Source organism: Hypanus sabinus, chromosome 4 (genome assembly GCF_030144855.1).
Source record: "Hypanus sabinus isolate sHypSab1 chromosome 4, sHypSab1.hap1, whole genome shotgun sequence".
In the NCBI taxonomy this organism is placed as follows: domain Eukaryota; kingdom Metazoa; phylum Chordata; class Chondrichthyes; order Myliobatiformes; family Dasyatidae; genus Hypanus; species Hypanus sabinus.
The window spans coordinates 159,171,105-159,187,007 of NC_082709.1; the positions used below are offsets into that span (position 1 = coordinate 159,171,105).

Here is a 15,903-nt window from a genome sequence, read left to right on the forward strand (position 1 = left end):
GAAGTTAATGAAGCCATTGTTGTGCTGAAGTTCTGCAACATGGCTGCCCAAAAGATTAGCTGGTGACTTGCACTGTGCCAATTAGGTCCAGTATAGAGAATTGAAATGACAGGCAACTAAAGCTCAGCATCGCCTATGTGTATTGAATAGAAATGGAATCTGAAAGATTGAATGAGCTACTTCAATGCAACACACTAAACTGGAAGAAGTACAAGTGAATCATTTTTAACCATGTCCCCTCCAGGTTAATTTTGGAAGTCTTTTTTAAAATCATTTTTCTCCATTTTTTTCATAGATTTGGTGAATTGAACTCTCTTTTATTTCCTAAACTAGCAGTGCCATTTTGTTTCATTTTCAGGTATATTTAAGCAAGTGAAAGACTATATCAAAGAATGTATTCAATGCAAGGAAAAGATCGATCGAAACAAGTCAGTATGTGCCGATACAATGGAAATGTTGGAACAGCTCGGCATAGACGTTCCAGTGGCGGGTAATGGCAGTGAAACTGATGATGAATTGAGTAACTCTGGGGGAAGAGCTGATGCTCCCCCAAAGCCTACCAGAAAGAAAATTGCCCCAAAGCAGGAACTGGTGTTTGTAAGTATTATTGATTGTATGGGTACTTAGGGGATTTTGGGGAACTTCAACTGAAAGTATGAGTGTTGCATGTTAATTTTAAGTTTTATTTATTAAAACGTGTAATAACCAGACTGTTTTAATTTCTAGTCTAGAAGATTAGAAAATGCCCCATTTGCACAGTATTTGATTCATTTACAGTGATAGTCACAAAGAACCTAACCTACGTGTGGAATGCAGGTAGCTGTTTCAATCACCTTGTAATACCACTTAACCACCTGTATAAATTTTTTCCTACTCAGTTTCTCAATGCTCCCGTGTTGCACCAAGGGTGAGATTTAATAATCATTCATACTGGTAAACTTAATGATGATGCTAGACAGTAATATGGCAGATAAGAAAGCTGCAATTATGTCATGTTTTTACTTGTCAAGGCAAAGAATGAGAAGTAGAAAGAACAAATATGTATGAGTCGAGATCAAAACTAAAAGTTGTGGCTGCTGTATAATGAAAGTAATGATAAATATTCAATATCATGCAATCCATTTGGCCAAATCATAGCATTCCCACTCATTCCACCTAGAATTATGTTCCAATCATCCCAAACTGATCTGCTGAATGTAATGATCTGCTTTCAGCTATATCAAAGCATTAGCAGAGCATTAAGAGGCCATGATCTCAAAATACTAGTGATATTCACAACACGCTTTAGGCTTGATATTGCTAGCAGAGGATGTTGCATCTTGATAATTAAATATTTTTAAATGATTAAGTAAATAAATGCAAATATTAAGAGTACATCACTCAGAACTTCAAGCATGTTTTGGCTTTTAAAAGATCACAATTCATCTCAGTGTAACTTTAATTATGCCTCTTGTTTACCTGCTGTATCCTTTTGAACTATCCCCCACTTTGCTAATTGATTATGTTTTATCTCAACCTTTAAAATATTTAAAGATTCTGAATCTGTTTACATTGCCTCCTTGAGGAAGAGAATTTTAAAGATGTATGATCACCTGTGAGAGAATTTGATCACATCACTATCTTAAATGAACAACCCCTTATATACCATGTATAGAAACTAAACCATCATAGAAAGCAAAGGGTAGCAGTGAATGGGTGTTTCTCGGACTGGCTGGAGGTGACTAGTGGGGTACCACAGGGCTCTGTATTGGGACCACAGCTCTTTAAGATTTATGTCAACGATTTAGATGAGGGCACTGAAAACTATATCAGCAAGTTTGCTGACGATACTAAACTGGGTGGCAGTGTGACATGCGAAGAGGACATTAGGAGAATACAGGGAGACTTGGATAGGCTGGGTGAGTGGGCAGATACTTGGCAGATGTCATTCAATGTGAATAAATGTGAAGTTATCCACTTTGGAAGCAGGAACAAGAGGGCAGAGTATTGTCTGAATGGTGTAGAGTTAGGTAAGGGAGAAATGCAAAGAGACCTAGGAGTCCTAGTTCATCAGTTAATGAAGGTGAATGAGCAAGTGCAACAGGCAGTGAAGAGGGCAAATGGAATGTTGGCCTTTATTACAAGGGGAATTGAGTACAAGAGCAAGGATGTCCTTTTGCATTTGTACAGGGCCCTGGTGAGACCACACCTGGAATATTGTGTACAGTTTTGGTCTTCAGGTTTAAGGAAGGACATTCTGGCAATTGAGGAAGTGCAGCGTAGATTCACTAGGTTGATTCCTGGGATGGCAGGGCTGTCTTACGCAGAGAGATTGGAGAGATTGGGCTTGTACATGCTGGAATTGAGGAGATTGAGAGGGGATCTGATTGAAACGTTTAAGATAATTAAAGGATTTGATAGGATTGAAATCTATCAGGAAATATCTTCCAGATGTTGGGAGAGTCCAGTACCAGAGGGCATGGATTGAGAATAAGAGGTCAGTTATTTAAAACAGAGTTGAGGAAGAGCTGCTTCTCCCAGAGAGTTGTGGAGATGTGGAATGCACTGCCTCGGAAGACGGTGGAGGCCAATTCTCTGGATGCTTTCAAGAATGAGCTAGATAGATATCTGATGGATAGGGGAATCAAGGGATATGGGGACAAGGCAGTGAATGATCAGCCATGATCTCAGAATGGCGGTGCAGGCTCAAAGGGCCGAATGGTCTACTTCTGCACCTATTGTCTATTGTCTATGTTTTTAAAAAGTGATCCCTCATTCTGTGATCTTCCACAAAATTTAACATCCTCTTCAGTCCACTCTTGTTAAGGCTCCATGGGTTTGAGTATTTTTCAATTAAAATAAAAATCAGCTTTTTAAAAAGTTAACCAAAATGCAAAATACACAATAATTTTAAACCTTAAGTGAGTTTTCTGCAAAGCAATTTTCTTTTATCTTCTCTATTGTCTCCAACTCTCTCAGTCCCCATTAAAATTAAACAGTCTATGATCCGTGAGCCAAGTGCCACCCGCCTCCCCCACTAAATCTTTATCCTGGGTAATCCCTGGAAGACCAGGAGCTCCAATACTAGACGCTACAAGAAGTTCAGTAATGGAGTCTGCCTTGGACTTCTGCATTTCAGTGCTTGTGTTGAAATATGAGATTTCAGTTTCAATGGCTTGAGTGACAATGGTTCCAAGCTTTCTAACAGAAATTAGATAAATAATGTTTTAAAAGCATGTAAATCTAATTTTGTAGGTAAATTATTTCTATTTTTAACTCAGTGTACACTTAAGTTTGGCCTTATTACATCTTGCTTATGAAAAGTATGCTCAACTTCATTTTCTTGACCAGCGATATAAATAATTTCTGTTAATTGACCTACACCAACCACTAAGAAACAATTAAAAACAACTTCAGAAACTGAAGTTACTAGGTAATAACAGATTTGATTTTCCCCACTTTCTTCCCCTCCACTCTCACCATGAACACCAGCTTGCCTCAAGACTGTATGCTGAGCCCTCTTTTGTACTCCATTTTCACGTATCACTGCGTTCCTGTACATGGTTCTAACTCCATAATCAAGTTTGCAGATGACACCATGGTGGTTGGTCTGATCAGAGGGGGTAATGAGATGGCCTACAGAGACAAGGTCCAGCACTTGGCTGCGTGGTGTGCCGACAACAACCTGGCCCTTAACACCCAGAAGACCAAGGAGATCATTGTGGACTTCAGGCATGCTAGGAGCCACACTCACATCCCCATCTACATCAATGAAGCTGTAGTGGAGCATGTATCAAGTTTCAAATTCCTTGGTGTCCACATTTCCGAGGATCTCACCTGGTCCCTGAACTCTTCCATCCTAATCAAAAAGGCACAACAGCACCTTTATTTCCTGTGGGGCATCAAGAAAGCTCACCTCTGTCCCAGGATACTGACGGACTTTTACCGCTGTACCATTGAGAGCATTCTCACCAACTGCTTCTCAGTGTGGTATGGCAATTGTCCCTGTATCAGACCGTAAAGCACTCCAGTGTGTGACGAAAACTGCCAAACGGATTATTGGCACCCAATTGCCCACCATTGAGAACATTTACCGTAAACACTGCCTGGGCAGGGCAAAAAGCATTATCAAGGATGCATCTCACCCTAACCATGGACCTTTTACTCTCCTCACATCTGGTAGGTGCTACAGGGGCCTCCACTCCTGCACCAGCAAGCACAGGAAACACTTCTTCCCCGAGGCTGTGACCCTGTTGAACCTCACATCACAGTGCTAAGCAGTATTGCACCCATATTGTACTGTCTCAGTACTTTTATATTTGTGTGCTGTAGCACTGACTTTTTAATTCATAGTTATTTTGTAAATAACACTATTCTTTGCATTTCTAGTTAGATGCTAACTACATTTCACTTGGCTTTGTATCTGTACTCGGCACTGTTATGCATGCAACAGCAATGAATATGAAACTGAGACAGGGTTTAAACCAAATCCTTAAAACAAAACTTAACAGAGTTTTCATCCAAGCACAGACTTAAAGTGATAAATTCAAAAGTCCATGTTATTTATGCAGTCAGTAAGGAGAGACTTCCCCGAAACAAGCAATTCCTTTGAAGTAGCGACGACCAGCCAAGGGATGCCTTGTTCTCAGAAATCACGAGGAAATAAAAGGAACTGACCTTTTGACTGGAGGGTGGTTACTGCACAAACCTTCCTGACCTTGCAGGGGTTTAACTCAAATGTGCATGCCACAACTCCTGAACTAAGTCACAAAGGACTATCACTCCCCAAAATGCAGAACGACATTAACTTTATTCAATCCTTTGAATTTTGATAACTCTGGTAATGCCTTCACTCTCCAATACTGTACTATAAGGGAAAACTAAACGTGCAACGAAGAAAACCGGTGGAGCCTCCACACCTCCGACCAGCAGCAACAACGCTGCACAAAAATAAAAATGAGAACTGCATCACAAACTGCAGGTTGGTTTAAATACGGTTTGGTACATGCCATCACATGATGTAACATCATCCCACGGTCATAAGACCATTACATCATCCCAGTGTCCCGTGTTCAACTGTGGATATGTAATCTGACAATAAAGTTGAATCTATCTATTTCTCAGGTATTTATATCTTGCTGCAGCACATTCAGTTGTCATACAGAATTTCACAGCATGGAAACTAGCGATTGAGTTCAATAATCTCTGCCAGTTTATGCTCTATATAAAGAACCTCATCTGTTATTTCATCTCACACCTACCCAGATTCTCTTGTATTCCTTTCTTTCTTCTGTATCTACCAGGCTATTTAAAAAAAACAGCAATTAAAACTAATGAATTGCCTGTTCTCATACCAAAATCTGGAGTTGCGACAGTACCGAAGCCACATTAGGTTGAATGAATGCTTTAGGACAAATTTCTTTGTGCAGAAATATTTATATGATTTATTGTTTATTACACATTTTGCATATTTGTGACCATTTGTTGTGAACAGCCCCAGAAACAGAAGTATTGCTGTGATTCCTGAAACCAATCTGTAATTTGAAAGCACTCTAACAGAACTATTAGAAGTAGTAATGACACTTTTAGTAGTTATGAAGAAGTTCATAACCAGACAATTGTTGGTTGACCTAAATTATGTTGACACAAATTTGGAATTGCCATGTAAATTGTTTTATTCAGGTGGATAGCAAGGGCCTTGTGAAACAAGTATCTGAAAAACACTGCCAAATAGTGCTAGAACAGTTGAATTTTCAGAGGCTCTCCAACCAATTCTGTGATGTCACACTTCTGATCGAGGGAGAGGAGCACAAAGCACATAAGTCCGTTCTGGCAGCAAGCAGTGAATATTTTCGAGAGCTCTTCATTGAAAAGGGAGCAGTCTCCAGTCATGAAGCGGTTGTGGACCTTTCAGGTAAGGGAAAAATAGAGTATCTACCTTTTATATCATGTCTGGAAATCACAGAAGTAGCACTATTATTTCATCTTGCAAAGGAATATGGGAAATTAATCAAATGACAGGAAATAATGGCATCAAAGATGATGTTTTAAATCAAATGTATTTATGCTTATTGACCTACATGCAGTCTTAACTAGTATTTTAAAGCTGCTGTTTATTGTAAAACCAAGAAAGTACAATGTTCATTATTTTCTGCTCCCTCTTTTTTTTGTACTTGTTTGTATTGTTCTCCTGAGTCCTCTAACACACATATATGGCCCAGTGCAATTAGACAGATGCTCCGCACCCTGATGACACTATGATGGGTCAGCTATTCATTTGTAGAACACATTACTTATCATTTTAGTCACCACTAGGTACCTCGTCAAAAAGTTAAAGAAATTATAGAATCATTTGTTTCTATTATCTTTCACTTTTAATATCTGAAATTTGATAAGGTTGTTTGCGTACTTGTTTTCCCTTTTGGGCATCTCATTATCTTGTCATTACATTTCTCCATTTGACTTTTGGTATACTGTGGAGAGTTGTCATAAATTTGCCTTATAATGGGTAAGGGGACTAGATAGCTACTTTGATTTTTATAAAGAAATAGAGATTATATTTCCATTTCTGTGATAAATATTAAATTTGGGATTCAAGAGTCTTTAATGGAAAGATTTGTGTAACTTGCATGTTTCTGTTTATGACCAACTAATTGGAATATGAATTGTGCTTGTATTTTTTTAATACTATTTACTGCGGTAAGTTTCATGAATACACAATATCTTTCCCAGAAATTGTGCAACTTAATCCTTCATACTTTTGTTAAAACGTTGAAGCAGACACCATGAAATGTGTAGTTACAGTGTCCTAGTTCTCCCAAAGCTTTCCTGACTTTTGGTTCTTGCATGGGTTATAACAACTAGAGATTCTGCAAAAGGGACAGTCATACCAACATTCTTTTGCTTTCGGACATTTAACATGAGTGCTCCAACGCAGTAAGTGACCAAACAGTTGGGTGGTATATTTATAATTATTGCTATTTTTAAATAACGTTCAAATAAATCTTTTCACTTTTCACATTCTCTTGCAGGCTTTAATAAAACAAGTTTTCTTCCATTGTTGGAATTTGCTTACACGGCTGTCTTAGCATTTGATTTCTGTCATATGGCTGATGTTGCCACATTGGCACGTCATCTACTAATGCATGAAGCTCTGAAGATGTGTGAAGATATCCATAAACAGCTAGAGGAAAGGAAGATTACTGTATACCAAAAGGGAAATGTAAAAACTGTAAATTCCAGAGTCCATGCCACCGAGGTGGAGGTGCCTATGGATGTTAATACTTTAGAACAACCGGAGCCTGAAGCTATTGAAAGCACTGCTGATGGCTCCATAACTGTGTTACTGCAAGAGCCTATACAAATTCCCGTACCCGTTGAAGCCCCTGCATCTGGTGTAGAAGATGAGGCCCCAAAAGATGCTGTGATGTGTGAATCACAAGCAACACATACAACTGAAGAACTGACGGTTCAGCAAATTCAGGGTATTCTGGACTGCTCTGTGGAAAACGGTGGTGCTGAAAGCAATCAAGTCAATAAGCAAATTGAACCAATGGAATCCAGTGTAAGCACTCCAAATCTGGAAAGTACAGAAAATAATGCCCAGGACGTGGCAGAAACCCCAACTACCAATGAACAGACGGATGTGCCTACTGTAAATGGGAATGAGAGTGAGAATCAGCAGAAGGAGGATTTGACAGAGACCCTCAATCCTTGTACGTCAGATGTGCCAAAACGAAAGCGTGGTAGGCCACCAAAATTACATGACAAACAGAAACCAGTTGCTGTAGCCTCTTCTTCCAAATGCCTCTCAGATGATACTTACAAAAGCAGGTTACGACAACGTACTTTAGCTGAAGGTGGATATATTCGGTTACACAAAGGCACGGAGAAGAAGTTGCGAGCCAGGAAAAGCAACCTAAAATCTGCAACACAACAGGTACAAAATGTAATTCCAAATAAGTTTTTCATATGCAGGTATAAAATTCAGTGCACCATCTGATATTTTTGATGTGATGTGTTCTCTTTTATATTTTTCATGTGTCATACTTAGCAATATTAAGACTTTTGAATTGACTATTATTTACATCTTTCATATACATGAGGAGTAAAAATCTTTATGTTACATCTCTGTCCAAGTGTGCAACTTATAGTAATTTGTAACAAATAGTATGTACAACACAACAGTCAATATAACATAGAAATACAATTGGATCAGCGTGAATTAATCAGTCTGATGGCCTGGGGGAAGAAGCTGTCCCAAAGCCTGTTGGTCCTGGCTTTTATACTGCAGTACCGTTTCCCAGATGGTAGCAGCTGGAACAGTTTGTGGTTGGGGTGACTTGAGTCCCCAATGATCCTTCAGGCCCTTTTTACACACCTGTCTCTGTAAATGTCCTGAATCGGGAAGTTGACATCCACAGATGCGCTGGGCTGTCCGCACCACTCTCTGCAGAGTCCTGCGATTGAGGGAAGTACAGTTCTTATACCAGACAATGATGCAGCCAGTCAGGATGCTCTCAACTGTGCCCTTGTAGAAAATCTTTAGGAGTTGGGGACTCATACCAAACTTCCTCACCGTCTGAGGTGAAAGAGGTGCTGTTGTGCTTTTTTTCACCACATAGCCTGTACGGCAAAGAATTTAAAGCTGTTTACCCTTTCAACCCCAGATCCATTGATGTCAATAGGGGTTAGCTTGTCTCCATTCCTCCTATAGTACACAACCAGCTCCTTTGTTTTTGCAACATTGAGGGAGAGGTTGTTTTCTTGATACCTCTGTGTCAGGTTGTTGACTTCTCTGTTGGGTGGCTTGTTATTATTTGAAATTATGCCAATCGATGTGCTATCATCAGCAAATTTAATTAGCAGATTGGAGCTGAGTGGCAACAGTCATAGGTATACAGAGAGTAAAGGAGGGGGCTTATGACACAGATTCATCTCTGAACCTACCTGGTCAAGTCATTACGATTATGCACATTTCAATGGAATCATCTCTCATTTTCCTAAATTCAAATCCTTCCTTCATGCCACAAACCCACCATTTCAGAAATCAATTCCCAATACTGTGTTTATTGTTCCCATGGTAGGGGAATGATCAGATGTGTTCAAATATTCCAGATATGGTCCCTTTGTAGCACATAAAACTGTGACAAGACTGCTCAAATGCTATTTACCTTGCAAAACAAACTGCATATTAATTCTCAGTGATTCACAGACAAGGACATTCAGGTCTCTTTACCTATTCACTCTACCATCCACACACACTCAATGCCACTTGTAATTTAAAATCTACTCCAATTCCCTTTTCTCAGAAGCGGCTTAGTCACTTGGTCATATTCAACCACTTAAGATGCTAGTTTATCATTAAAACTGCAGGGTAATTATGATGAGCGATAAATGTCGCCAGGAACAGACATGTCACAGCACAAGAATGAAATAGAAGTGCCAAACAATGTTACCCTAAAACAAACCAAGAAAAGCAACAGAGAATATTAAATACATTATATGCAGTACAATACTTAGAAAGATCTAAGGGTATTGACAATCAATTCTATTGCATTTATAATCAAAATCAACCCAAAACTTTTAGTGCTGTAATAAAACAAGGCCTTCACCCTGCCTTGTGCAGCTGGATCCCGGACTTCCTGTCTGATTGCCAACAGAGGTGAGCTCCCTCATCTCTGTCATTGACTGCTCGTTTCCACGGATGCTGCCCGACCTGCTGAGTTCCTCCAGTGTGTTGTACGTGTTGATTTGACCACAGGATCTGCAGTGTCCCAGAACCAGGTGTCACTCTCTCAAGATAAAGGTTTGGTAATTCAGAAGAGAGATGAAAGGAAATTTCTACATCCAGGGTAGTGAACCTTAAACAAAAAAAATTCTACCCATGAGGACTGTGGATTCTCAGTCTCAAAGTATATTTAAAATGGAGATCAATAGATTTTTAGATATTAGAGTCATTGAGCATTTGAGGAATGGAGGAAGTGAAACTGAATGGCTGCCTACTCTTTCTTATGTGCATGCTAAAAATGTATATCTTTTCCGCAATTAATTCAGTGAAATACAGTATATGATGATTTGCAAAGCTGTATATGGTGATGTCCAAAGTTTGGGCACCAGTCATGGTTTGAGGATGTACGGTTAACTTCACTAATTGATGGCTTTATGAAGGGAAATTAGACAAGGTTCTCTGTGCCAATCCTGCTTGTTAGTCTGTGAGCACTTGCATAAATAACAAATATTTATGCATATCAAAGCAGCTATCCTTGGCAAGATTCAGAAACTTCGGAATAGATTGTTTGCCTACAATCACCTGCACATAACGTTTGCCCATGGACAAGCACAAGGATAGTCAGCATGTTTGACTTCTTTCATCAGAATTGTTTGTATAAATTAGGGCTTTAGTTTGCTCGTGAACAGTAGAGCTGTGTTGCTGGAGACTTGTATTTGCTGATACCGGTATTTGTATATTTTTAAAAAATGAAAAACCTTGTTCCACAGGTTGCCCAGAAATTGGTGAAGAGAGGTAGAAAGATGCAACCAAAACGAGCCACCATTGAAGGAGATGATGCAGAGGTGGAGCATAAATGTAATGAATGTGGAAAGGCTTTCCCCAAGCGTTACACCTTGATGATGCACATGATGACCCACAACAGAATCAAGGAATTTAAATGTCCAGTAAGAATTATGAGCAATTGAATAATAACTTCTTTTTGTAAAACATATCAGTATTATGCTTTTGATAGAAAGACCTTTAGATTTGTGGAGCATGAATCTATACGTGCACAAGTTGCAATTTTTTTTAATGCATTTTCTACATCACTACAGATAGGAAAAAACCCCAAACCAAAATGAAGAAAATTAATACAGTGCAAAAATAAACATACAATAATCATATAATACAAAAAAGATAATTGAGAAAGCACCCAAATTGAAGTCATGTAAAATTAGTATCCTCCCCAAGCCCCGCAACAAAAAGAACTCCAGCCCAACCACAACACAATATAGAGAATATAAATCAGGACATTCAAACCCCCAAAACTGTAAATACGCTTGAAAACAGAAGATAATAATGCCTACTACCAAAAAAAAAGAGCTGAAAGCAAGGGGCCAAAAAAAAACCTTAATTAAGAGGAAGGTTATTAAAGTACTCAATAAAAGGTCCCCAGACCTTATGGAACTTTATATCTGAATTAAGAACTGAATGAATTTTTTCAAGGTCTAAGCAGGACATAATATCATTAAGCCATTGAGCATGCATGGGCGGGGCAACATCTCTCCATCTAAGGAGGATTAAACGTCTAGCCAGGAGAGAAGCAAAAGATAATATTCAACACTTAGTCGAACTCAAACCTATATCTGTCTCACCCAAAACACCAAACAAAGCAATTAAAGGGTTAGGTTCTAAGTGGTGATTCAGAATATAGGATAAAGTTATGAAGACATCTTTCCAAAATTTCTCCAAGCTAGGACAGGACCAGTACATATGAATAAGAGAGGCCTCACCCCTTTTGCATTTATCACAAAGAGGACTAATATTTGGGTAAAATCGAGTTAATTTAGATTTAGACATATGGGTTCTATGAACAATCTTAAATTGTAAAAGGCAGTGGCGACCACAAAAAGAGGTTGAATTAACCGATTTGAGAATCGAGTCCCAAGTCTCATCAGATAAAGAGATATTTAAATCATGTTCCCAAGCCATTCTAATTTTATCCACAGGGGCACGCCATAAGAATGCTAATTTATCAGGAATAAATTATATTAAACCTTTACCCAGTGGATTAATAGAAAGAAATAAGTCCATAACATTTTTCTCGGGCATTTCAGGGAAGTTAGGAATTAAAGGATTAATAAAGTGTCTAATTTGGAGATATCTAAAAAAATGGGCATTAGGCAGATTGAACTTAGCAGAGAGCTGTTGAAAAGATGCGAAGCGATTATCAATAAAAAGATCTTCAAAATGTCTAATGCCCTTCCTATACCAATCATGGAATGTTGAATCATACATAGTAGGTAAAAAAAAGGTGATTATGTAAGATAGGACTAGAAGAGGAAAAACCATAGAAACCATAAAATTTCCTAAACTGAGCCCATATTCGCAAAGTGTGTCTAACAAGAGGATTAACAATTGTTCTAGACAAATTACTAGGGAGTACAGAGCCAAGGAGTGCAGAAATAGATAAATCTTTAGTGGAACTCAACTCCAATGCCACCCAATTAGGGCACTCGAGTTGGCTATGGAAAAAAGACCAAAAGGTAGAACAACGTATATTGGCTGCCCAATAATATAAACAAAAGTTAGGTAAGGCCATGCCTCCCTCTTTTTTAGATTTTTGGAGATAAACTTTATTAATTCTGGAACGCTTATTCTTCCACAGATATGACAAAATAATAGAGTCTAAGGAATCAAAAAAAGTTTTAGGAATAAAAGTTGGGATTGATTGAAATAAATATAAAAATTTAGGGAGAACATACATTTTAACAACATTAATACAACCTACCAAAGATATAGATAGAGGTGACCATTGTGACCGACTCTGTTTTGTAGTATATAAAAGATTGGCAAAATTTTCACGAAAAAGATCTTTAAACTTCTTTGTAACTGTAATCCCAAGATAAGTAAATTGATTGTGAACTACTTTAAAAGGGAGGTCACGAAATGCTAATTCTTGTGCTTCTTTATTAATTGCGAAAAGTTCACTCTTATGTAAATTAAGTTATAGCCAGAAAACTGGCTAAACTGATCAAGAAGTGAGAACATTGGAGGTAAGGATGTAGACGGATTTGAAAGAAAAAGTAATAAGTCATCAGCATAAAGAGAAACTTTATGCTCAACACCCCCCCCCCCCCCCCAAATCCCGGTCAATTCAGGACAGCTTCGAAATGCTATCGCCAAAGGTTCTATAGCTAAATCAAAGAGAAAGGGACTGAAAGGGCATCCTTGACGGGTGCCACGTTTGAGGTTAAATAACTGGGATTTCTGAAAATTAGTCAAAACAGAGGCAGTAGGACACAGATACAGCAATTTGATCCAAGAGATAAAACTTCGGCCGAAGTCAAATTTTTCTAAAACTGCAAAAAGGCAGTTCCACTCTATACGATCAAATGCTTTCTCCCATCGAGGGAAATAACACATTCAGGAATCCCAGTTGAAGGTGAATATAAAATGTTAGATAAACGTCAAATATTAAAAAAAGGAAGACTGTTTTTAATAAAACCAGTTTGATCATCAGAAATAATTTAGGGAATAACAGTTTCTAATCTATAAGCCAATACTTTGGCCAAGATTTTAACATCAACATTAAGCAAAGAAATAGGCCTGTACGAGGAACACTCTGTTGGGTCTTTACCCTTTTTTAATAAAAGAATAATAGATGCCTCATTAAAAGAGGGTGGCAATTTACCATAATTAAACGAGTCAGATAGTACTGAGAGTAACTGAGGAGAAAGAAGTGAAGAGAATGATTTATAAAATTCTACGGGGAACCCATCAGGTCCAGGAGATTTCCCTGAAGACAATGCAGAAATTGCAAAAGATATTTCTTCTGATGATATAGGTGCATTAAGTTTGGCTTTAAAATCAGATGAAAGCGAAGGAATATTCAGATTATTTAAAAAAAAGATCAACAGAAATATTCTCATTCAGAGATTCGGGAATAAATTCCAGAGTAAATATTTTTAAATACGTCATTGATTTCTAAGTGATCTGATGTAAAATCTCCATTTTCCTTCCGGATCTTTGTAATATGTTGTTTAGCTTTAGAATGCCTCAGCTGATTAACTAGAAATTTACCAGATTTGTCACCATGAATATAAAAGCGACTCTTACTTTCAAGAAGTTGGCGTTCAACAGGTTGAGTAGACAGAAGATTAAATTTAGTTTGAAGTTCTACACGCTTCTTGTATAATTCAGGATTCTTAGTTTGAGCATATAGTTGATCTAATTCTTTAATCTGATTAATTAGGTCTAATCGATCTGTACAGGAATTTCTATTAAGATTTGTTGTATAGGAGATTATTTGACCCCTCAGATATGCTTTCATGGCATCCCAGACAATCTGGGATGACATTTCAGATGACTTATTGGTGTTAAAATAAAAGGTTATCTGATCCTTAATAAATTTTAGAAAATCATCATCCGATAATAAAGTCGAGTCAAGATGCCAGTGTTTATTTCTCTGAGGGAGACCAGGAAAATTTAAAGACAAAGTAATTGGGGCATGGTCAGAAATCAGTATACTCTGATAATCACAAGAATAGACAAATGGAATAAGTTGATTATCAAGTAAAAAATAGTCAATTCTAGTAAAGGTATGGTGATCATGTGGAAACAAAGCATAATCTCTCTCAGTGGGATGAAGGAAACGCCATATATCTGAGATACCATAATTAGAAAGAAAAGAGTGAATAGCTAAGGCAGATTTAGTAGGTGATCTAGTAACAGAGGACGATCAATCCAAATTAGGATCTAACCAACAATTAAAATCGCCACCCAGTATAAGAGAATATGAGTTTAAATCTGGTAGTGAGGAGAAAAAACATTTTAAAAAAAATTAACATCATCAAAATTGGGAGCATACAGGTTTGATAGTACAACTTTAGTATTATATAATTTACCAGAAACAATAATAAAATGGCCATTTGTATCAGATATCTTATTATGGAGTTCAAAAGGAATATTTGAATTAATAAGGATGGAACCCCCCCCCCCCCCCCCCCCAGCTTTGGAGCAAAGGATGAATGAAAATGCTGACCCGCCCACTTTGACAAAAGCCGAGAATTATCAAAACTATGAATATGAGTTTCTTGAAGGAAAGCAATGTCAGCTTTGAGTTGTTTAATATGAGAGAAGACCTTTCTTCTTTTAACAGGATGATTCAATCCCTTTACATTCCACCTCACAAATTTAAGTGTATTAACCATTATCGATTGTTAGTGCATAGAAGGTAGCAGGCATATAAAAAATCAAGCAGCACAGTAACAGTCTGGGAGTAAAAATGTAAACATAAATCAGTAGAATCAAAACAGAGACATGTCCTGAATAACAAGGGAAAACACAAGAAACAGTGAGTAGTGTTGGAACTGGAGAATCCACCCCACTCTCGCAACCCAAAACTAGACGGCTACTCGAAAAAGCAGCTAGCTCTACAAAAAAAATTAACCCAAAAATGACTTCCAGTTCCGTATCGTTAACAAAAGTTCCATATAAATAATATAGCAAATAATAGCTAATTTATGCACTGGAGAACAGAATTACAAATAGGAACAACTTCAACAGAAAAAGTATAAAACTTAATACAAAAAAAATCAGAAAAGAAAACTAAAACTAACCTACCCGCGAAAAATTATAAAAGATTGAAAGAAAAAAAGGGGGGGGGAAGGGGGTAATTATAAATTTAAAGAGAGTACTTATCAACCGTTTACAGAAAAAAAAGCAAAACTTAAACTATAAATCAACCAACAGGGAGGCCTTCAATAAAAACTCCAAACCTCCAAAACAAGTTAAAATCAATTGTTCTCTATAGATAAAGTTATACAGAAGTAAAATAGATTACCCGAGTAAAATCTAAAAGTCCGCAGGGAAACATTAAACTTAAATCATCTATTTAGTAAAAATGCACCAAGTCCAGGGAGAGATTAACTACAGCTCTTAGAGTTTCAATAGTTAATGTCTGAATTATTCAAGTAAAGTCTGAGTTCGGAAAAAATAACTTTACTTCGAGAAGTACTTATCAACCATTTTAGAAGGTCAGACTGGTTCTGAAGAAGATGAGATGGCTGGAAGACTTCCAACAAAAGCCTCAGCATCCTTCACTGATTTAAACCACTTATATTCTCCAGTAGTAAGCGTAATTCGAAGATCGGCTGGATTTCGGAGAGAGTGTCTGAATCCACGATCAAAAAGCACTTTCATTACACCTT

General features: G+C 37.7%; 1 protein-coding gene across 1 annotated transcript in view; it reads left to right on the forward strand.

Moving 5' to 3' along the window:
- The window catches only part of zbtb11 (zinc finger and BTB domain containing 11), a 33,934-nt gene that overhangs the window by 1,916 nt on the left and 16,115 nt on the right, over positions 1 to 15,903 (forward strand). Inside the window, exons 2-5 of the mRNA XM_059968551.1 lie at positions 359 to 597; positions 5,662 to 5,893; positions 7,011 to 7,918; positions 10,480 to 10,656. Coding sequence (XP_059824534.1) covers positions 359 to 597; positions 5,662 to 5,893; positions 7,011 to 7,918; positions 10,480 to 10,656 — 1,556 coding nt within the window. The remainder of the gene's footprint in view (positions 1 to 358; positions 598 to 5,661; positions 5,894 to 7,010; positions 7,919 to 10,479; positions 10,657 to 15,903) is intronic.